Raw genomic sequence first — 22,623 nt, forward strand, 5'->3', positions numbered from 1 at the left:
CTTCTCCCAGAAGGTGGCATTGATTCACACTCAGAATCTTAAGCATGCAGGGCAGAAGGAGTAGCCTGAGACACCTCACTTATTGCAGTGGAGTTCTACCCTCTTCCCTCACCCCCACTATCGTCACGTTGAGGGCAATGTCATTTGGGAAGCTTCTGTTGATCACCTGTCCCACAACTTTCTACCTTTTTTCAGACCATGACCAAGGCTCATTAGGCTATGGCTACACTACCGAGCTTACAGTGGCGCTGCTGCTTGTGCAGACACTCTAAGCTGATTGGAGAGAGCTCTCTCGCCAACATAGCGCTGTCCACACCGGTGCTTAGGTCTGCGTAACTTACGTTGCTCAGGGGGGTGGTTTATACGGCTTAAGCTGTAGTGTATACGTGAACTTAGGCACTAATATTTTCCCATTGTATGTGAGGTAAAAGATTGGCAAATGTCAATGCCAAGTTTCCCTTGATATGTCCTCCCTACCAGTCGTCATTTAGACAGAAATAAATAATTAGGGCTACGATTTTGTCTTGGATATTTAGTAAAAATCAGGGACAGGTCATGGACAATAAATCAATCAGTCACGAAGGTTGTGACCTGTCCTTGACGTTTACTAAAACATCCCTGACAAAATGAGGAGAGAGGAGGGTCCAGCACCCTGTCGCACTCCCCCGCCCTGCCCCCGCTGTAGTGACTGGGAGCTCCAGGGACCCCATTGCCCAGTGGCTGGGAGCTGGGAGAGGGGTCCCCCTCCAGAGTTGGAGCTGGGCGGGATCATCGCAGTTAGGGAGCTGTAAAATTGTATTTTAATAGCAGTCTTGTGATGGGTGGTTGATACAGATATTTTGAATTGTATGTATTTGTTACTTGTCTGTGGGAAGCTTGCTGTAATGTACACTGCTGTCTAGCTTTCTAAAATGGTTTTCCCTTTGCTTATTAACTTTGGTCAGCAGCAATAAAGATGCTGACTGGGTTTAAATCATGGACTTGTGGCAGTTCAATATTTCAAAATTTAACTTTTCTCCATGTTCTGTTCAGGCAGCGTCAAGTCTGATAGCAGTGGGGACTTCCCATGGTTTGGCATTAATTTTTGGTAAGTTAAAAATACCCTTTTGGTGCCTCTTTAGCATTCAGATCCCATTCTGAATGTCATATTTTAATATTTAATTTATATATTAAACATTAATTCATTTTAGTAAAGAACTGTACAAAATACAGGGTCATAAACATGACAAAACACTCAAATTGCTTTAAAAAAATGGCAAGTGTCCATTCTGTCATTTGTCTGTTTTTTCCTATAACTTTATAACAAGTTGTGTCAGGTTGACTAGAGTTCACACAACAGAAATCTCATAGGCCTTCTGGAATGTTTCCTATCTTCTAAGCAATTGTTATTATAGAAGTCTCTTATACTTAAGGAAAATTCCTCATTTTGGTTTAACAGAATGTTAAGGCAATATAAACAAGATCAGCATAAATTTGTGTCACAATGTTTATCATCTTTTTGCTAGGATTTGTCCTAATTTTTCAAATAATAGATTCCTTGTTATCAGATTACATCCTGACTTAAATGTTGGCAGGACATGCTGAGTCTAACAATGTAATACATTTCTTAGCTATTACAATTGCTGATTTATAATCTTATTGGACTGATTCTCAAGGTGAGAGAAGTCTGCTATTAAATATTTTGGGCTGAGGATAAAATCAAACTTGAACAAGAATTGGTCCTACTTGTTATATTCTCAATTAAATGTAAACTGTAATCTAAAAGCCAAATTTGCATGATTTACTTTGAGTGTGAGATACTTTTGAAGCTAGCAGAAGTAACAGTACTCTATCTTCTCAACCATATCCAACCATACCAGTGGAAATTTGCATGTGGTGTTCTGAGGTACTAGCAGACTAGTGGTAACTAGCGCACAGGACTGGGAGCCAGGAATGGCTGAGTTCTCATCCTGGCTGACCTTAGGAAAAACTGTGCGTTCCCCATATTATAGCTGGGAGATGCTGCTAAGCATAATTCCCTGCCTTACAGGGATATTGTAAAGATCAGTTTACATCAGTCGGATACAGTGCTTTGAACCTGTAAAGCACTATATATGTGCAAACTACTTTGTTCCTCCTTTCTCTGTAAAGAAGAAAAGAGACAATCAGTACAGAGAATGTTTCCATACACCCCCATCCAAAGCACAAAGGAAAAGACGGAAGCAATATCTATAAAATCTTGGAACAATATATATGTAATACTGCTTCAAAAACATCCAATCATTTACAAACTCTTTAAGGCACATCAGAAACCTTGCTGTAGTAAAGTGAGATAAAGTTGTCTGTCAAACTACAGTATCAACTTTTAAAATGTAGAATTTGGACATTTAATGTTACATTAGGGGTTCTTCAAAGGTTTCTCCTCTGTTTACCATAACTTCAGCATGACTGGCATTTCTTCTCCCACGATTCAAAATCCACATAATCGTGGACTTGTAAATCATGTGCAAACACTTTAAGACATGTTCAAAACTCTAACAATAAATACATTAGAAAGTTGACAGTCTAAGCATTATTAAAACAGATGTTGTTATCTGGTTTGCTGTTCAATGTCACAGTGGAACGTGAAGATGAATTATGTTCTTGGGTGCCTTGAGGCAGGCTCCAGAACATGAGAGGTGGCATGAAAGTGTTAATTATTCATTGATTCTAAGGCCAGAAGATGTGTTTGAGCTACATTATGTGTCATAACCATAAGGGTAGCCTAAAATTCCTCCTTACCTGTAAAGGGTTAAGAAGCTCAAATAACTTGGTTGGTACCTGACCAAAGGAACCAATTGGGACAAAAGGTACTTTCAAATCTGGTGGGGGGGTGGGGGTGGGGAGAGAGGGTTTGTTTGGGGTTCTTTGTTTCTGTGGCCGTTCTCTCTTGGGACTGAGAGGGGCCAGACAGAAATCCATCTTCTACAACCCATCCTAATCCAAGTCTCCAATATTGCAGCCAGTATAGGTAAACTAATCTACCTTGCCTGGCTTATCTTTTGTTTTGCTTGTGAATTTTCCCTGTGCTAAGAGAGAGGTTTATTCCTGTTTTCTGTAACTTTAAGGTTTTGCCCAGAGGGGAATCCTCTGTGTTTTGAATCTGAATACCCTGTAAAGTATTTTCCATCCTGATTTTAGAGATGATTTTTACTTTTTTTTTTAAATAAAATCTTTCTTCTAAGAACCTGATTGATTTTTTTCCCATTGTTCCAAGACCCAGGGATTTGGGTCTTTGATCATTTTGTAACCAACTGATTAGGATATTATTCTCAAGCCTCCCCAGGAAAGGGGGTGTAAGGGCTTGGGAGGATTGCTGGGGGAAGAGGAACTCCAAGAGGTCCTTTTTCCTGGTTCTTTGTTAAATCACTTGGTGGTGGCAGCATACCTCAGTCCAAGAACAAATAGAGATTTGTGCCTTGGGGAAATTTTTAACCTAAGCTGGTAGAAATAAGCTTAGGGGGTCTTTCATGCAGGTCCCCACATCTGTACCCTAGAGTTCAGAGTGGGGAGGGAACCCTGACAGTATGTCTTTTAGAAATCAAGTTGGATGTGTTTAGCCTCCAAATGATGAACAGTTTACCACATTTCTTGATAATGTGTTCTAGTGACTAATAATCCCCATGGTTAAATGTGCTGCTTATTTCCAGTGTGAAGTTTGCTGACTTCAGCTTCCTGCCATTTTTCTTGTTATGCCTTTGTCTGCTAATTTAAAGGAGCCCTTTAGCATCAGAAATCTTTTCCCTATGTAGGTGACGTAGACTGATCAAGTTGCCACTTAATCTTCACTTTGATAAGCTAAGTGGACTGAACTTCCTAAATCTTTTAGTGTTATGCAGGTTTTCCAGGCCTTGACTCATTCTTGTAGCTCCTCTCTGAACCCTTTCCAATTTTTCAGCATTCTTTTAGAGTGTGGACTCCAGAACTGGATACAGTATTGTAGTAATGATGTTGCTAATACTGAATACAGAATATCTCCCTCTTACTTTCTATTCCCTAGTTTATATATGTGACATTCCTCGGGGTACAATCTAGACAGGTGGACAACTGTGTCCCCTCAATTCTCCAATCTGGGGTACCTTTTACACTGCTTCACTGTGAGAACAACCACTCCTGGTCTGTCCACACATAGCCTCCAGCATGTAAATATCATCATCTTCTTTTGTATGGTTTGGGTAGGTAGCAACAACTACAAATTTATATCTAAGTTTTTGATAGCCAGCACATTGCTGCAGCGGTGAGCTGGTGAATGTCCTTCAGGCTCCCAGCAAAAGAATGAGAGACATTCAGTTCTTCTTTGAGAGGTGTCCCTGTGGGTGCTCCACTGTAGGTGTCGGTGTGCCCCTGTGCCGCCGTTCAGAGATTTTTACAGCAGTACCCTTATCGGCCGCACATGCACGGAGCCTGCCTCACATACTAGTCTTGTCTTAATAGTGCGCATGTGTGGCCGAACTCCTCAGTTCCTTCTCTACTGTCCCCGGCCGGAGTCGGACCTACAGCAGACTCGTTAAAACTTTTTCTCTTACCCATTCTACATCCTTTTTTCCCCTTACTTTAGCACTGTAGTTACTAGATAAGTTCATCCCTTTTAAAAAAACAAAAATTGTTCCCGCTTGTTCCTCTTAGCCTCCAGCCAACGCTAATATGCCTGGTTCCCCAGGATTTAAGTGGTGCACTGCATGCAGGGACGCCATCCCTATGTCGGATGGTCACTCCCAGTGTATAAAATACCTGGGGGGGTCCCTTATTCCTCAAATGTGCCCACTGTTCCAAATTAAAATCCAGGGCCCATAAAGATAGAGAACTCCGCCTGAAAATGATTCTTGGGCAGAAGTCACTCGGACCTGCTTCTGATCCAGGTATGGGCTCCTCAGTGAACTGCAGCCCTCCCGCCTCCAAAAAGGACCAAAAAAACAAAACAAAAAAAAACCGCCTGCCTCCCTCACCCAGAAGGGAAACATTGCGAGAAAAAAGGTTGCTGAGCAGGTCTATTTCTTCTATGCAGACCTTTTCTCGGCTCAGCACCTTTGATGTGCTGGTTCCCCCAGCATCGCGCTAATTCCGCCTCTGGCTGCGGTGACAGCCCAAGTTCCCGGTGCCGAGGCTTCAGGCTTCAAGTTGCCTGCCTCTCTCCTGGCACCGTCTGGCACCGCAGTGGGCACGGTGCTAGCACAGAGGACCTTACCAGAACAGACCCGGGCTGCGCTTACCTTCCCGGCACCGCTGACCTCAGCGCATGCATTGAGCGCTATGGTGTAGAGAAATTCGGTGCCAAACGACCCTCCAGTGCTGCCGGCGCTCCTAACAGAGGGTTTCTCTCATGCAGACTCTCCGGCACAGCAGTTCATTCATTCACCCGACCTACAGGTGTCACCTAACCTACAGTTACCTCTACTTGACACCTATTTTTCTCCAGACATTTGCATGCGGTCCAGACGCCTGTCTCCAGCTGTATCTCACTTTTCTAATGAGGAGGAAGCCATAGCTTAGGGAGACTTTTCACCATACCAGTTCTCCCAGTCACAGAGCCAAATCAGCACTGGTCACAGAAAATCTAGGTCTTTGTTCATCAAAGACCTCTCTCCCTGGTATACAAACCCATGGATGGCACCACCTATGCCTTTCCCCGGTCAGTGGCAATATGGGGTCCATGAGCACCATATAAGTGATTCTACTATGATTGCCAAGATGCCAAAAATAGGAGCAATGCCACCTCGCCACCACCAGTGCACATGGCTATGAATGAGACACAACAAGCAGCTGTTACTCCACTCTTCGATAAACATGCTACACATGCTTCCCCAACCCTTGTGGAGCCCATATCCACACAAGATGAAGCTGTACTGCCTCCCCACCAACACTGTCAGATGATTTTTAAAAAATTTCAAGACCTCTTCAAAAGAGTCACCAATGAGTTGAGGATTAATCTGGAGGAAGTTTTCTGAAAAGCAGTATGAGTTGACTGACATCCTGCAACCTTCCTCCACATCCAAGATTGTCTTACCTATAAATCCAGCCATTATGAATCCTGCCAAAACCATATGGCAGACACCGGCTACTAGCAGATCTACCTGTAAGTGAGCTAACTGGAAATATTTTATTCCTTCCAAAGGGTCTGAGTTCCTTTTTACTCACCCAGCGCCAAGTTCATTGGTAGTAGAGGTAGCTAACCAAAAGAACAAACACCAGTTCCCAGGTCTACCCCAACTGGTAAAGACAGTAAAAGGCTGGACCTTCTTGGTTGTAAAGTGTATGCTTCATCCACATTACAATTCTGGATATCTAATTATGCGGCTGTTCTGGCAAAATATGACCACAGAAATTATGAGAAACTCATGGACTTTATTGATGACATTCCGGGGGGTTGGGGAACCATCAGTTTAAAGCCATAGTCTGATGGACAAATCATTTCCCATACCGCACTACAAGCTGCGCTTGATGTTGCCAACACAGCTGCGAGGTCCACTGCTACAGCAATCATGATGCATTGAGCTTCACGGCTTTCATAGTCGTCGTCGTCTTTTCCTTGCGAGGTTCAGAATACTACAGAAGATCTCCCTTTTGATTGTGAAAAACTATTTGTCAGTAACACCAACGATGTGCTTCACTCCATGAAGGACTCGAGAACAACATTATAATCTCTCGGTATCCAAACCTCTGCAAAAGGAAGAGACAATATGAATACCAACCTTATCAACATCCATGCTACCCAGTGTATACTCAACGAAGTCATAGACCATCTGAACAACAACATCTGTGACCAAGATATCAATGTCGCCGCACCAATTCATCACTCCATGTCAACTCACTCCCACTAGTAAGCGAATTTTAAAAATGTGGCCGATAGTATGGAAAACATCATCCATACTTCAGTGCCCATTTTCTTCCCCCCCCCCCGCATCCCTTTTCAGGGACCGCTCTCACGAACAACTGCTCCACCAAGAGGTTCATCACCTCCTCCAATTAGGAGTAGTACAGCCAGCGCCTGACCAACACAGAGGAAAAGGGTTCTACTCCCATTACTTTTTAACACAAAAGAAAACTGGGAGATGGCGACCCATTCTTGACCTCAGATGCCTCAATAAATTCGATAAATAAAATTACAAAAAAATAATGGTGACTCTTGCAACCGTAATTCCAGCACTGGAGCAGGGAGATTGGATTTTCAGCCCTCGACCTGCAGGATGCTTATGTTCCTGTGACCATACATCCTGCTCACAGACGTTTTATTCGCTTCGTTCTGGGCTCACAACACTACCAGTACAGGGTCCTACCTTTCGGCCTCTTGACTGCGCCTTGTGTCTTTTCCAAACTCCTCGCAGTCATAACAGCTCATCTCAGAAGGCAGAGAATCATAATTTTTACTTATCTCGACAACTGCCTTTTCAAAGCCAGGACCCTCCAAGAAGCCATTCAGTCCACACAATGGACAGTCCAATATTTCCATGCTCTTGGCCTGTGAATGAACTAAGTAAATCTTCATTCACTCCCACCCAACAACTGGAATTCATAGCAGCACATTTTGACTCATGCAAAAGAATAGCATCTCTCCCACTCCACGTTTTTAACACTATCAACCTTTTCATTCCCAAGCTGTGCAACAGTCCACAAGTGGCTGCACGAGCTTGCCTACAATTCCAAGGTCACATGGCCTCTTGCAGTTTTGTAGTCAGGAATGCTTGCCTCTTCATGAGAGGTTTCCAAAGCTGGATACCACTGTCTACAGACCGAATATCCATGGTCTGAACAAACTTTTATACATACCTCCCAGAGTCTAGGACTCTCTCTCCACTGGTGGACATTGCCTCACAAGCTTTGCTACAGGTCCCCTTTCTACAGGACGTCCCATCGGTTGTTTTCACTACAGATGCATCCCTTATGGTATAGGGAGTACACACGCCCCAATACACTACCCAGGGTCTTTGGTCTCCTGCCGAGACGTCCCTTCACATCCAATGTCTAGAACGGTGAACAATATGCAATGACTGCCTCCAATTTCTCCTTTCATACAAAACCAACATGTCAGGATAATTACCAACAACATTGCCTACATCTTCTATGTAAACAGGCAAGGGGGGGGGCATGATCCCGCTCCCTTTGTACAGAAGCAATGAAACGATGGAATTAGTGTCTCAGACACAATGTCTGAATATCAGCTGCATACTTACCTGGCTCTCTCTCTACCACCACGATGACATCAGCAGAAGATTTCCCATAGACCACGAATGGGAACTAAATGAGGATATAGTACTAGACATATTCCACACATGGGGATACCCAACCACAGACCTTTCTGCAACTGCAGCAAACAAGAAATGCCCAAGATTTTGTTCCAGAGCGGGACTAGGCAAACACTCCTCGAGGGATGAGTTCATGTTCCCATGGAACACAGACCTAATGTATGCATTTCCCTGATACCACTCATACACAAATTATTGATTAAAAATACGAACACACCAAGCCAGAGTCATAATGATAGCCCCACATGGCCCAGACAGGCATGATACCCTTTCCTTACCAAGATGTCACTTTCCACACCCATCCCACTACCCTCTGCCTGAATCTCTTGTCCCAACAGGGTCTACTACTCCACCCCAATTTAACCATGTTACACCTCAAGGTTTGGCTCCTTCATGGTTCTCTCATGCCGAGTGAACTTGCTTGGAGCAGGTTCAAAATGTACTTCTTCATAACACAACAAATTCTACAGGTACCACCTGCCTTTATAACTGGACAAGATTTACACACTGGTGGGCTGTCACAAACACTGCTCCTTTTTTCCATGCCTCTCCCACTAATCCTCAACTATCTATTAGGGAGAGTCCAGATAATTTAATCTCTGAGTCCCATCAAACTCCACTTGGCCGCAATTACAATGTTCTATGATGCCATTGACGATAGGACTGTCTTTGCTCATCCCATTACTAAGTGATTCCTTAAGGGACCCCAAGTCCCTTAAGGAATCACTTAGTAATGGGATGCTACTAGATCGCATGCCCTGGTTCTCATGGGTGACTTTAATTTTCCTGATATCTGCTGGGAGAGCAGTACAGCGGTGTATAGACAATCCAGGAAGTTTTTGGAAAGCGTAGGGGACAATTTCCTGGTGCAAGTGCTAGAGGAGCCAACTGGGGGGTGCGGGGGGGAGCTTTTCTTGACCTGCTGCTCACAAACTGGGAAGAATTAGTAGGGGAAGCAAAAGTGGATGGGAATCTGGGAGGCAGTAACCATGAGTTGGTTGAGTTCAGGATCCTGACACAGGGAAGAAAGGTAAGCAGCAGGATACGGACCCTGGACTTCAGGAAAGCAGACTTCGACTCCCTCAGGGAACGGATGGGTAGGATCCCCTGTGGGACTAACATGAAGGGGAAAGGAGTCCAGGAGAGCTGGCTGTATTTCAAGGAATCCCTGTTGAGGTTACAGGGACAAACCATCCCGATGTGTCGAAAGAATAGTAAATATGGCAGGTGACCAGCTTGGCTTAACGGTGAAATCCTAGCAGATCTTAAGCATAAAAAAGAAGCTTACAAGAAGTGGAAGGTTGGACATATGACCAGGGAAGAGTATAAAAATATTGCTCGGGCATGTAGGAATGAAATTAGGAGGGCCAAATCGCACCTGGAGCTGCAGCTAGCGAGAGATGTTAAGAGTAACAAGAAGGGTTTCTTCAGGTATGTTGGCAACAAGAAGAAAGCCAAGGAAAGTGTGGGCCCCTTAATGAATGAAGGAGGCAACCTAGTGACGGAGGATATGGAAAAAGCTAATGTACTCAATGCTTTTTTTGCCTCTGTCTTCACGAACAAGGTCAGCTCCCAGACTGCTGTGCTGGGCATCACAACATGGGGAATAGATGGCCAGCCCTCTGTGGAGAAAGAGGTGGTTAGGGACTATTTAGAAAAACTGGACGTGCACAAGTCCATGGGGTCGGATGAGTTGCATCCGAGAGTGCTAAAGGAACTGGCGGCTGTGATTGCAGAGCCATTGGCCATTATCTTTGAAAACTCGTGGCGAACGGGGGAAGTCCCGGATGACTGGAAAAAGGCTAATGTAGTGCCAATCTTTAAAAAAGGGAAGAAGGAGGATCCTGGGAACTACAGGCCAGTCAGCCTCACTTCAGTCCCTGGAAAAATCATGGAGCAGGTCCTCAAAGAATCAATCCTGAAGCACTTACATGAGAGGAAAGTGATCAGGAACAGTCAGCATGGATTCACCAAGGGAAGGTCATGCCTGACTAATCTAATCGCTTTCTATGATGAGATTACTGGTTCTGTGGATGAAGGGAAAGCAGTGGATGTATTGTATCTTGACTTTAGCAAAGCTTTTGACACGGTCTCCCACAGTATTCTTGTCAGCAAGTTAAGGAAGTATGGGCTGGATGAATGCACTATAAGGTGGGTAGAAAGTTGGCTAGATTGTCGGGCTCAACGGGTAGTGATCAATGGCTCCATGTCTAGTTGGCAGCCGGTGTCAAGTGGAGTGCCCCAGGGGTCGGTCCTTCAATATCTTCATAAATGATCTGGAGGATGGTGTGGATTGCACTCTCAGCAAATTTGCGGATGATACTAAACTGGGAGGAGTGGTAGATACGCTGGAGGGCAGGGATAGGATACAGAGGGACCTAGACAAATTGGAGGATTGGGCCAAAAGAAATCTGATGAGGTTCAATAAGGATAAGTGCAGGGTCCTGCACTTAGGACGGAAGAACCCAATGCACAGCTACAGACTAGGGACCGAATGGCTAGGCAGCAGTTCTGCGGAAAAGGACCTAGGGGTGACAGTGGACGAGAAGATATTGGATCTTGGATATGAGCCAGCAGTGTGCCCTTGTTGCCAAGAAGGCCAATGGCATTTTGGGATGTATAAGTAGGGGCACAGCGAGCAGATCGAGGGACGTGATCGTCCCCTTCTATTTGACATTGGTGAGGCCTCATCTGGAGTACTGTGTCCAGTTTTGGGCCCCACACTACAAGAAGGATGTGCATAAATTGGAGAGAGTCCAGCGAAGGGCAACAAAAATGATTAGGGGTCTGGAACACATGACTTATGAGGAGAGGCTGAGGGAGCTGGGATTGTTTAGTCTGCAGAAGAGAAGAATGAGGGGGGATTTGATAGCTGCTTTCAGCTACCTGAGAGGTAGTTCCAGAGAGGATGGTTCTAGACTATTCTCAGTGGTGGAAGAGGACAGGACAAAGAGTAATGGTCTCAAGTTGCAGTGGGGGAGGTTTAGGTTGGATATTAGGAAAAACTTTTTCACTAGGAGGGTGGTGAAACACTGGAATGCCTTGCCTAGGGAGGTGGTGGAATCTCCTTCCTTAGAAGTTTTTAAGGTCAGGCTTGACAAATCCCTGGCTGGGATGATTTAATTGGGTATGGGTCCTGCTTTTGAGCAGGGGGTTGGACTAGATGACCTCCTGAGGTCCCTTCCAACCCTGATATTCTGTGATTCCTATACCCACACATCAAACTGCCTAATCGATGTTGGGACCTCCCCCTAGTCTTAACATGCCTAACCCAAAACTATTTGAACCATTAGCCACATGTTCCCTCCTACATCTATGAAAACTGCGTTTCTGGTAGCGATTGCCTGTGTGAGACACACAGGCGAAATTGCAGCACTCATGGCAGATCCGTCATGCACCATATTTTTAAGGACAAAGTCACCCTACGCTTACTTCCCGAAATTCCCCAAAGGTGCACGCATCTTTCCATGTCAATGAGCCTATCCATCTCCCTACCTTTTCCAAAACCACATGCAAATTCCTTTGAATCTATGATGCACACTTTGGACATGCACAGAGATTTGTCCTTCTACTTCGACTGGACTAAAACCTTTAGGCGTTCCAACAGGCTATTCGTTCCCACTGCGGAACGCTCTAAGGGCTCATTTATCTCTAACCACTGACTTTCCAACTGGACCTCGAGTTGCATTTGTCTCTGTTATCAACTACAGAACGTGACTCCTACCTTTATCAGGATTCACTCCACCAGATCCATGGTGGCCTCAGTGGCCTTTCTGCATGATGTCCCCCTTTAAGGACATTTCCAGAGCTGCCATTTGGGCTTTTGAAAATACGTTTGCAAAACATTATGCTGTTACACAGGGACCCATTACCAATATGCTTATGGGCAGAGCTGTTCTATCCACTGCATTCCTTCTAGATCCAAAGTCCCTACCTCCTTGGGAGATACTGCTTTTCAGTCACCTACAGTGGAGCACCTACAGGGACACCCTTCGAAGAAGAAGAGGAGGTTACTCACCTGTGCAGTAACTGACGTTCTTCAAGATGAGTGTCTCTGTGGGTGCTCCGCTCCCCTCCCGCCTCCCCTCTACTTCAGAGCTGGGCGGCCTCCATTGTAGAGAAGGAACTGAGGAGTTCGGCCGTGCATGCGCACTATTAAGACAAGACTGCTATCTGAGGCAGGCTCCGCACACGTGCAGCCAATACAGGTACTGCTGTACAAACCTCCAAACGACGACGTAGGGGTGCACCGACACCTACAGTGGAGCACCCACAGGGCACTCCTTTCGAAGAACATCAGTTACTGCACAGTGAGTAACCTCCTCATATGATGTGCTCTATCGTTTGAGCCTGGTGATCCCAGTCATGTACAGGTGTTTGCCTCATTTTCCATTTGAAGAGGGTTTGTCCACATCTCGCATGAGATGTCCTGATGCGATTCAATCTGCACCAGTCTTTCTGATATAAATTTCGGAAAGCATGTAAATCACTCCCAGCTATACTGTGAGTGCTATAGCCATGAATTACACTGTGGGGAACACAAGTAAACTCCCAGTCCTAGACTGTCCAAAGAAATGTGAATCTTTTACTGCCCAGTATTCTCCTGGACAATATGAGCTCATATAAAGTCTGTCATTTCATTAATAGAAAATTATATGCACAAACCTTGTAATCTAAAATCTATGCAAGCTCTCACTGGTTTAGATAAAACAATACAAGTTTTTTAACTACAGAAAGATAGATTTTTTTTTAAAGTGATTTCACATAAGGCATAAAAGTCAGAATTGGTTACAAAGTAAATAAAAGGTAAAACACATCTAATTAACTTAACAAGCTAAGTTAATTCAAAGCAAAGGTTTCTCTCCCCATATACTTTAGCAGTCTTACTTGCTGAAATCCTTTGTCAGGATCTCTCCCCCAGTTCAGTGTTAATTTCCTTGTCCTTCAGGTAGTGGTAATGCTGTGAGTAGTGATGAAGGGAGAGAGATTTTGGGGCCTCTGCTTTCCTGTCTTATAGCTCTCTTTTCCTTTGAAAATTATCTCCAGCTGAGGATCAGGAGACAGCCAGTCTATGGAGAGGGAACCTCCAGCTGTTCACTGGCAAGATGTAAATTTCTCTCACCCTTTTTCCTGTCAAAGAATGACCACTTAGCCAGGTAATAGTCTATTTGATTTCATTGACACCTGGATGAGGCATCAGTTTGTCTTTTGTTTCTGAGGAACTGGTTTCTGACTGTGTCCCCAGCTTTAGAATATGTCTTAGTAACATCCTACAGTAGAATCTTACAATTTTAGATACAATGTTGCCACACACATTTTGCCAGGACAATAATGATCAGCAAATTGAGTTTTCTAATGATACCTCACAAAGCATACTTTATACAAAGTCCATTATAGTTTTGTAAAAAGGGTGAGCATAGGGGTACAGACTGTCGCAGTGTATCCACATATGTTGGCCCTCTTGGCCACATGACCACACTGGGAGCTCATGTGCAGTTGTTAATGACCCCAAGTTCTTTTCAGTGTCACTACTTTCTAGGGTGCAATCCCCCTTGCTGTAAGTCTCATCAACATTCTCTTACTTGTATGACTTTGCATTTAGCTGTATTGAGAAGTATGTTTAACTGTGCCCACCTTATCAAGTGCTCTGCATCAGTGATTGTTCTTGTATCATGTATCAGCCTTTCCAGTATTTTGCCCATGATCAGGGTCTGGCTTACTGGCCTATAATTACAGGGCTTATCCTGTTTATCCTTTATACATATTGGCACAACCTTGACTTCTCCTAAGTTAATAAAAATTAACCTTACTGGTCTGGAGCACTCCTCAACCAACTCACTTAAAATTCTTGAGTACAGATCATTCATACTTACTGACTTTTAAAAATGTTTAGTAGATTCTATTTTCTAGTGGAAACTAAAGAGCATATTAAAGAGGACATTTCATCATATATATGAATATGTAATCAGCTTTGTTCTGAATACAGAACAGAAATACGTACTATACACTTCTCTTTTCTGCTAAGTAGTTTTGAAAGCTCTTATCTAAAACAATAGTTCTTACCCCCAGTCTGTCAAATCAGTAGGAGAAACTGAAGGAGACTGCTAAGGAGGGATTTTCAAGTACACCTTTACAGAGGTATGGGGATTGCCTTGCATGATCCAGACCAGTTGTCTGTGTGTAGTCAGGTGTCCAGTTTCCAACTGTATTCAGAAGCCAGTACAAGAAATGTCACAGTAGAAAAATCTGTCCATGGGAGGAAGTTTCTTCCTGACTTCTGTCAGTGGCTGAGTTACACCCTGAGGCATGAGGTTTTTTTTTATAGCCTTTATAAACATTCATCCTTTGTAATGTAACTGTTCTAATTATTATATATCCAATCTCTTTTGAAAGGTGCAAAGCTCTTGTCCTCTGTGTTGTAGAAGTAAGTTCCACAGGGTAATTTTGCATTGTGTTTAAAAGTAAAAATATTTTTTGTTTTTAAATATGCCCTTAATGTCATTGAGTGACTCCTTGTTCCATTGTGTATCAGTAAATAAAGGCCTGTGTCTCTTTTCTCTATACTCTCTATAGAGTATTTTTCTTTATACTGTCAGTTACCTTTTATTTGTTTCCTCTGAACCATTCACATCTTCGTTTCTTCTCATATGACTGATATTTTTGTGTGCCTCTGATTGTTGCTTTTCTTTAAACTCTTCTATTTCTGCAACATCTCTTGAAAACTGAGCGTATTCAAACAATAGATTTATATGAATATTAGACTGCATGTCTGAGGCTGAAGGGAGTTAATTTGTCTAAGCAGTATGGTGAGTGGATTAGGCATTAGCAGACAGGAGATCGGGACCTAATGTCAGCTCTGCCATAGGCTTCTTGTGTGTGATCTTAGTCTAGTTACTTACCTGTTATGTTTCATACGCCATCTGTAGATGGGTCATTGATATACCTATGTCAGAGAGGTGGTGAGAGGCCTAACTTAAATGTTTGTGAAGTTGTAAGATTAGTCGGAGAGAGTTCAGAATAGAACTTGTGAATCCTGACTCCTAGCCGTGTGCTCGTTCCCTGTACTATGTTTGTGCAGTGCCTAGCACAATGAGCCCCTATTCTGGCCTGGCCTGTAGGCATTTCCATAATAAATGTGATTTGAGAAATAAATAATCCAAGGGGCTGCTTCTGTAAATAAGAGGAAACTTCCTACCAGACTTACTGAAGTCTTTGAGTAGCTTGGTTTAAAAAACAAAACACCACGCCCCCCAATAGATCAGCTAGTCTGGATTTAAAGCAGCACCAAATTTGGGTGAGAAGGTTTTGTGTGTAGCATGGAGGGGGTTTAGGATGTCCCAAGTAAGAGCCCCAGTTAGCTTTGCAGTGGACACATAACCATACAGAAAATACTGTGGGTATGTAGGGGGTTGAATATTATGAGCTCACTAGCAAAATTCATTGACAGAATTATCTGTGTATTTTTATTCTTGCTTCTGTGTGGCTCCTTACTATGGGGGAAGGGAAAGGTCTTTTTTCACAATTGCCTAAAAGACTTAGGAGCACAAGTCCCAGTGAAAGTCAATGGTGCTGATGCTCCTAAATCATGTGGGAAAATCCTACCTGGGGACTTGAAACAAACTTTCAAAAATTTGTGGATTTAAAAAATCCCTCCTGTCATTTACTATGTTGCATAATACATGGTCACAAGATGAAAATTACAAATGTTCTCTTAAATTATTGCTTTTCCATTATATTTCCTCTTTGATTGCTCTGTTCATACTGACTTCATGATTAAGTCTGGCATAGACACTTCTGTAGTAATTCTATATATTTAATTTTTTTCTGCTGTAATATGATTACCAACCACCCTTCTCTCTTCCTCTCATTTATTAAAATTCCCATTCTCCCATTTATTAAATAAACAAAACATTGAGAGTTAACAAAACAAGCTCTACCAGCAGAATTTGGAGGCTCTAGACCCTTCTTTACATTATTTGATAGTATGTCTGTTACTGCTATCTTCACTTTCTTCTGTTGTATTGATTTCTCTCTGACTTTTCTCTTTCTTGACCCTATCCCAATGGACTGAAAAGGAAAAGGTATAGTAATATTGCATTGTGCATGTACGTCGCATGAATGGCTTGTGTCTCCTGCTTTACAGTGTTGTTTTGAATGCTGAAAGGCCAGGTTATCGTATATTGCAGTTGAGGGTCTGTGAGCTGGGCAGTGAAGGAGGCAGGGTTCTCTCTTGCTGGCTGTTGCAGCTTACTGTATTAGCAATCTTATTTTTGAGGGTCTGACTCTTTCTTTCTTTTTTGTTTTTATTTGTTCTTTTCGTGGATCTGGCCTCCAAGAACAGTAAAAGAGGAGACAAGCATATGTGCTGTTTGTGGCTCTCCACTGCAGGCCACCTTTGGCTACTTTTCCAGGAGCCAGGCAAAACAGAGTACTTCTACAAGGCCTAGGCCTGACTCCCCCTGCAAGCAGATAGCGATGGCATTTTATTGGCGAAGTCTGGTTCCTCCTTCTGTCATGGGATAGCAGCTCCATAAGCCCTTCACAGGGGAAGAAAACCTAGAACCCCCCCACAAGCGAACAGTTCTTCAAGTGCTTGCTCATGTCTGTTCCATTCTAGGTGTGTGTGCACTCACAGGATCAGACCATTGGAGATTTTTGCCCTAGCAGTATCAGTAGGGTCAGCTGTGGCGCCCTCTTGAGTGCCACGCTCATGCGTCAGTATATTAGGTGCCGCTGGCCCTATTTCCTCTCAGTTCCTTTTTGCTGACCATGGTGGCTAGTTGGAGTGTCTTTCCCTTATTTCACAAGGGCTAATGGTTGTTCTACCTCGGTCTTTGAACCTTAAGGCCTTGTGAATAGTTTGTTTACAGTAGTTAGTTAGTAAGACACAATCTAGACCGGTAGTTAGGGTGCTGGTTCACATCCAACCATTCCTGGATTGATGGTTGAGCCCTGAATCAGTGTTGGAGGGAGTTCCTTTTGTGGCTCAATCCCTGTCGTTGACTCTGGTTTCTGATGCCTTGGTCGGGGAGCCCACCTGGATGAGCTCTGCATGCAAGGCCGCTGGTTGCAGGACAATCTGTCCCTCCACATGCATGTCAGGGAGCTCAAAGCGGTTTGCCTGGCCTGCCAGGCTTTCCTGCCCCACGTGAAGAGCAAGGTGGTGCAGGACCTGACAGACAATACCACAGCAATGTATTGCATCAACAGGCAGGGCAGTCAGGTCATCGGCCCTTTGCCAAGAAGCACTCCACCTTTGGGACTTCTGTGTGCAGCATGCCATCCATCTGGTAGCCGCGCATCTACCTGGGGCCAGGAACATATTATCAGATTGCCTCACCAGGACCTTCTGAACTCACCACGAGTAGTTGTTCCACCCAGAGGCGGTCCGTATGCTCTTCCAGAGGTGGGGGGACTCCACACGTGGGACCTCTTCGCATCCTGTCAGAACAGGAAATGCCATGTGTTCTGCTCATTCCGGGGATTGGACAGGGGCTCCCTGTTGGGCGCCTTTCTGCTGCCATGGTCGGGGGCTCTGATGTACGCCTTCCCACTGGTGCCGCTAATCCACAAGGTCCTTATGAAGATCAAACAGGACAAGGTGAAGGTGATTCTGATAGCCCCTGTGTGGCCTCGGCAGCATTGGTTTGGCACACTGATGGACCTTTCGGTAGCTGCTCCGCTGCAGTTGCCCCTCTGGCCAGACCTGCTGTCCCAGAACCGTGGCAGTCTTCTGCATCTGAACCTGGTGGCACCGCACTTGACAGCATGGCTTCTGCATGGCTAAATGTGTAAGAACAGGAATGCTCAGCCTAGGTCAACAGGTCTTGTTGGGTAGCAGAAAGCCCTCCACCACAGCAACCTACTTGGCCAAGTGGAAGAGGTTCACATGCTGAGCCTGAGTCCGGGGTATCCGGGCTTAGCAGGCCTCGCTGTGGGCCATCCTGGACCATCTTCTGAATCTCAAGCTCCAAGGGTTATCCTTGTCATCGATCAAAGTCCACTTGGCCACTATTTCAGTCTTCACCCTCCGCTCCAGGGCAGGTCGGTCTTCGCTCATCACGTGGGCCTCACCAAAGGCTCTTAAGCAAAATAAGTAGTCATGGATAAGAGGAAAGGGTCTGTCATGGATTGGTAACTGGTTAAAAGATATGAAACAAAGGGTAGGAATAAATGGTCAGCTCTCAGAATGGAGAGAGTAAATAGTGGTGTCCCCCCCGGGATCTGTACTGGGCCCAGTCCTATTTAACATATTCATAAATGATCTGGAAAAAGGGGTAAACAGTGGGGTGGCAAAATTTGCAGATGATACAAAACTACTCAAGTTAGTTAAGTCCCAGAAGAGCTACAAAAAGATCTCACAAATCTGGGTGACTGGGCAACAAAATGGCAGATGAAATTTAATGTTGATAAATGCAAAGTAATGCACATTGGAAAACATAATCCTAACTATATATATATAATGATGGGGTCTAAATTCGCTGTTACCACTCAAGTAGTACCACTTGGAGTCATTGTGGATAGTTCTCTGAAACCATCCACTCCAATGTGCAGCGGCAGTCAAGAAAGTGAACAGAATGTTGGGAATCATCAAGAAAGGGATAGATAAGAGGCAATGTGATATTTTCTTTCTATATAAATCCATGGTATGCCCACGCCTCGAATACTGTGTGCAGATGTGGTCGCACCATCTCCAAAAAGATATATTGGAATTCGAAAAGGTTCAGAAAAGGGCAACAAAAATGATTAGGGGTATGGAACGGCCTTCGTATGAGGAGAGATTAATAAGACTGGAACTTTTCAGCTTGGAAAAGAGGCAACTAAGGGGGGGTATGATAGAAATCTATAAAATCATGAGTGGCATAGAGAAAGTAAATAAGGAAGTGTTGTTTATTCCTTCTCATAATACAAGAACAAGGGGCCACCAAACTAAATTAATAGGTAGCAGGTTTAAAACAAACACAAGAAAGTATTTTTTCATGCAACGCACTGTCAACCTGTAGAACTCGTTGCCAGAGGGTATTGTGAAGGCCAATACTATAATGGGGTTCAAAAGGGAGCTAGATAGGTCCATCAATGGCTATCTTCCAAGAATCTATTAGCCAGGATGGGCAGGAATGGTGTTCCTAGCCTCTGTTTGCCATAAACTGGGATTGGGTGACAGGGCATGGATCACTTGATGATAATCTGTCTGTTCATTGTCTTTGGGGCACCTGCCATTGGCCACTGTCAGAAGACAGGATACTGGGCTTGATGGACCTTTGGTCTGACCAAGTATGGCCGTTCTTATGATGGTCCAGTTTTTGAAAGGTCTGGAAAATCTATACTCACACATTAGAGATCCCGTCCCTCCATGGGACCTGAATCTCGTACTGTTGCGGCTCATGTGTCCTCCCTTTGAGCCTCTCGGTTCCTGCTCCCTTCTCCTTCTCTCCTGGAAAGTCTTTCCTGGTTTCAATATCGTCCACTCGTAGGGTCTCCGAGATCAGGTTGCTTACTTCAGAGCCGCCCTATACGTTATTCTACAAGGACACTGTCCAGCTGTGGCTGCATCTAGAATTCCTGTCCAAGGTAGTTTCACAGTTTCATACCAACCAAGACACATACTTACTGGTCTGCTTTTCAAAACCTTGTAAATTGGAAGAGGAGTTCAGATTGCGCGCTCTGGATGTCAGGCGGGCACTTGCACTGTGGGGCTAAAAATAATATTCAGATGTAACTCAGCATAGTTCTTCTAAATTAATGGTGTAAAGCTAGCTAATAAGACACATTTTATAGCTAGATTGGTAAAGAGCTACTTGTGGAAGACTTCAGTTGGTGATGCATTGTTGAATGTTATTGTTGAAAATACCATGCTAATATTACTTACAAAAGTGAATTGTTAAAGGGGCAATCCAGTGTGTGTGTAAATTCAGAATGAACAGGATTGGTAATAAAAATAGGTTGCTCTTTTATAGACTCATAGACTTTAATGTCAGAGAGACCATTATGATCATCTAGTCTGACCTGCTGCATCGGTTTCTCTTGTTAGCAGGAAAACTGCAGCCTCCATATAGTAAAGGGTTTTTTTGTTAACTTTTTGGGAAGCTATAATATTAACGTCAAAAAAGACATGAGACAACTTACAAAACAAGTTTTAAAAAAAAATTGTAGAGGTTGCAATTTTCCTCCTAACTGGCAGGTTGTAAGTAAAATTTAAAGTAGGAAGGAACTGATTGTGTTTTGAGCTGATAGGAAGAAAACAACACCTTTCGTATTTCAGACTTCAACTTCAGGAGGAATTGCGCTTATTTGAACATGTGGCAAATGTTTTCAGATAAATATATTGTTTCAGGTTGGGCTTTATTAACTTCCTTGTTAAATGGTGTCCAGAAATTTCCGGTAAAGAAAGCTGTCTTACCTCCTCACTAGAATCCTCCTTTTTGGTAAGAGAGCAGTCTGTACTGGGAAGGATGCCATTGCTCAAGGAGGCAGGACACAAGTTCCTTTATTTTCACTTCTTCCCCCACCTGTTAGTAAAAAGTAAAAGCAGTTTATTAAAAAAATCAGCTCCAACAGCAACCACAAAAGAATAATTGAAAGGACATTAAATATTTGCCTGTATTTCCAAAAATCATCAGAATTGTTTTTCTTCTGATGTAGTTTTCAAAACCCCCCACCAAATACTGTGTTCTTATTAAAATAGTCTACTAAGTCAAGCAAATACAAAGTGTTTTTCCTTCTCTTTTCTGGCTAAGGGCTTGGCTACACTTGTGAGTTACAGTAAAGGAGTCGCGGGCGCACTAGCTCACTATCTGTCCACACTGGCAAGGCACGTAGAGCGCTCAGACTCCATGGCTACAGCGCTGCTGGTACTCCACCTCGGCGAGTGGAATAAAGTTTGTTGTGCCCTCGCTGAGGTGCCGCGGCGCCAATGTGAGCGAGGTGTTGCTTTACTGCACTCTGATCAGCCTCCAGAAACGTCCCATAATCCCCTTAAATCAAGTGGCTACTCTTGTCATTGTTTGGAATCGGCTGTAGGAATGCGGAAATGCCCTTTGAAAGCTCCGTTTCTGACAGCCGGCTGCTTATCTGCTCCAAGACAAAGCAACCATTAGTGTGGAATGCTGTGAGAGAGAGAGGTGGGGGAGGTAAGAGGGGTCTGCTGCTGTCTGAACTTACAAGACAGCGTGCTGATATGCTCTCAGCCCCCCACATACCCACTCTCTCTCCCCCCACATACACACAACACACTCCGTCACACTCCACCCCATCCCCCCATTTGAAAAGCACATTGCAGCCACTTGCATGCTGGGATAGCTGCTCATAATGCACCGCTGCAAGTGCCGCACATGTGGCCACGCCAGTGCGCTTGAAGCTGTCAGTGTGGACTGACTGCAGTGCTTTCCCTACTGCGCTCTACGAGGGCTGGTTTAACTCAAAGTGCTCTACATCTGCAAGTGTAGCCATGCCCTTTAGACCCTGCCCTTAAATTCTTGTACTTGTACTTAACTTTAAGCATGTGAGCAGTACTCATACTCCAAGTGAAGCATGTGCATAAGTATTTGTAGGACTGAGGCCTTAATTTTAATAGTTATACCTTGTATTTTATCACTGTTTTCTTACTAATATTACTTCTTGTTTAGATCCAAACCAGGCTCTTCGGCTTTGTCTGGGCAGCACTGCTGTTGGGGCCCAGTACGGGGCTATCTCAGCTCTGAGTATCAACAATGACTGTTCAAGACTACTGTGTGGCTTTGCAAAAGGACAGGTAATTGACATTTAATAGGAGTAGGAATGTTGGCGAATAAGAAGGTTAGGGAATGATTGTTTGAAGGACAACAGTTTCTCTTGGTGCAGCGTGCTTGTCTACCAACATCTACCAACATCTCTTCCTAGGGAGCTAGTTGATTTGGGTTTAAGCCTTTCCTGTTTGATCTGAGTGTTATCTAGGAACTATATGCTCCACTTAATCCTGAATTATTTTGAGAGCTCGGATTGATTTGAGTAGCTCACATATGAATCTTTCCCCAAAGTTTGGGGCTGCTCAGTGTTATGGTTTTATGTATTATAATGAAGCAGTAGGTCCAAAGTTTGACATGCTTTGGGGAAAGAGGGCTCTGATTTAGTGTTGCAGTTTGCACCTATCTCTGGTCCTAAAGAAAGGAATCCCTAGACAAATATTATGCATAGTTATAAAGTCAAAATTCCAAGGAGATAAAATGTTGTATGTAATGTTGTTGCCATGTTGTTCCCAGGATATTAGAGAGAGAGAAGGTGGGTTAAGTAATATATTTTATTAGACCAACTTCTGTTGGTGAGAGAGATGAGAAAGCTCATCTCTCGCCAACAGAAGTTGGTCCAATAAAGATATTACGTCACCCAC

The 22,623-nt window shown here is 43.9% G+C and overlaps 1 protein-coding gene across 3 annotated transcripts in view; it reads left to right on the top strand.

The window, feature by feature from the left end:
• The window catches only part of VPS8 (VPS8 subunit of CORVET complex), a 229,679-nt gene that overhangs the window by 16,234 nt on the left and 190,822 nt on the right, over positions 1-22,623 (top strand). For all 3 annotated transcript variants that reach the window (XM_075132278.1, XM_048863795.2, XM_075132277.1), the window contains exons 6-7: positions 1,033-1,087; positions 21,884-22,008. In XM_075132278.1, coding sequence (XP_074988379.1) covers positions 1,033-1,087; positions 21,884-22,008 — 180 coding nt within the window. The remainder of the gene's footprint in view (positions 1-1,032; positions 1,088-21,883; positions 22,009-22,623) is intronic.

This window comes from Caretta caretta, chromosome 9 (genome assembly GCF_965140235.1).
Source record: "Caretta caretta isolate rCarCar2 chromosome 9, rCarCar1.hap1, whole genome shotgun sequence".
In the NCBI taxonomy this organism is placed as follows: domain Eukaryota; kingdom Metazoa; phylum Chordata; order Testudines; family Cheloniidae; genus Caretta; species Caretta caretta.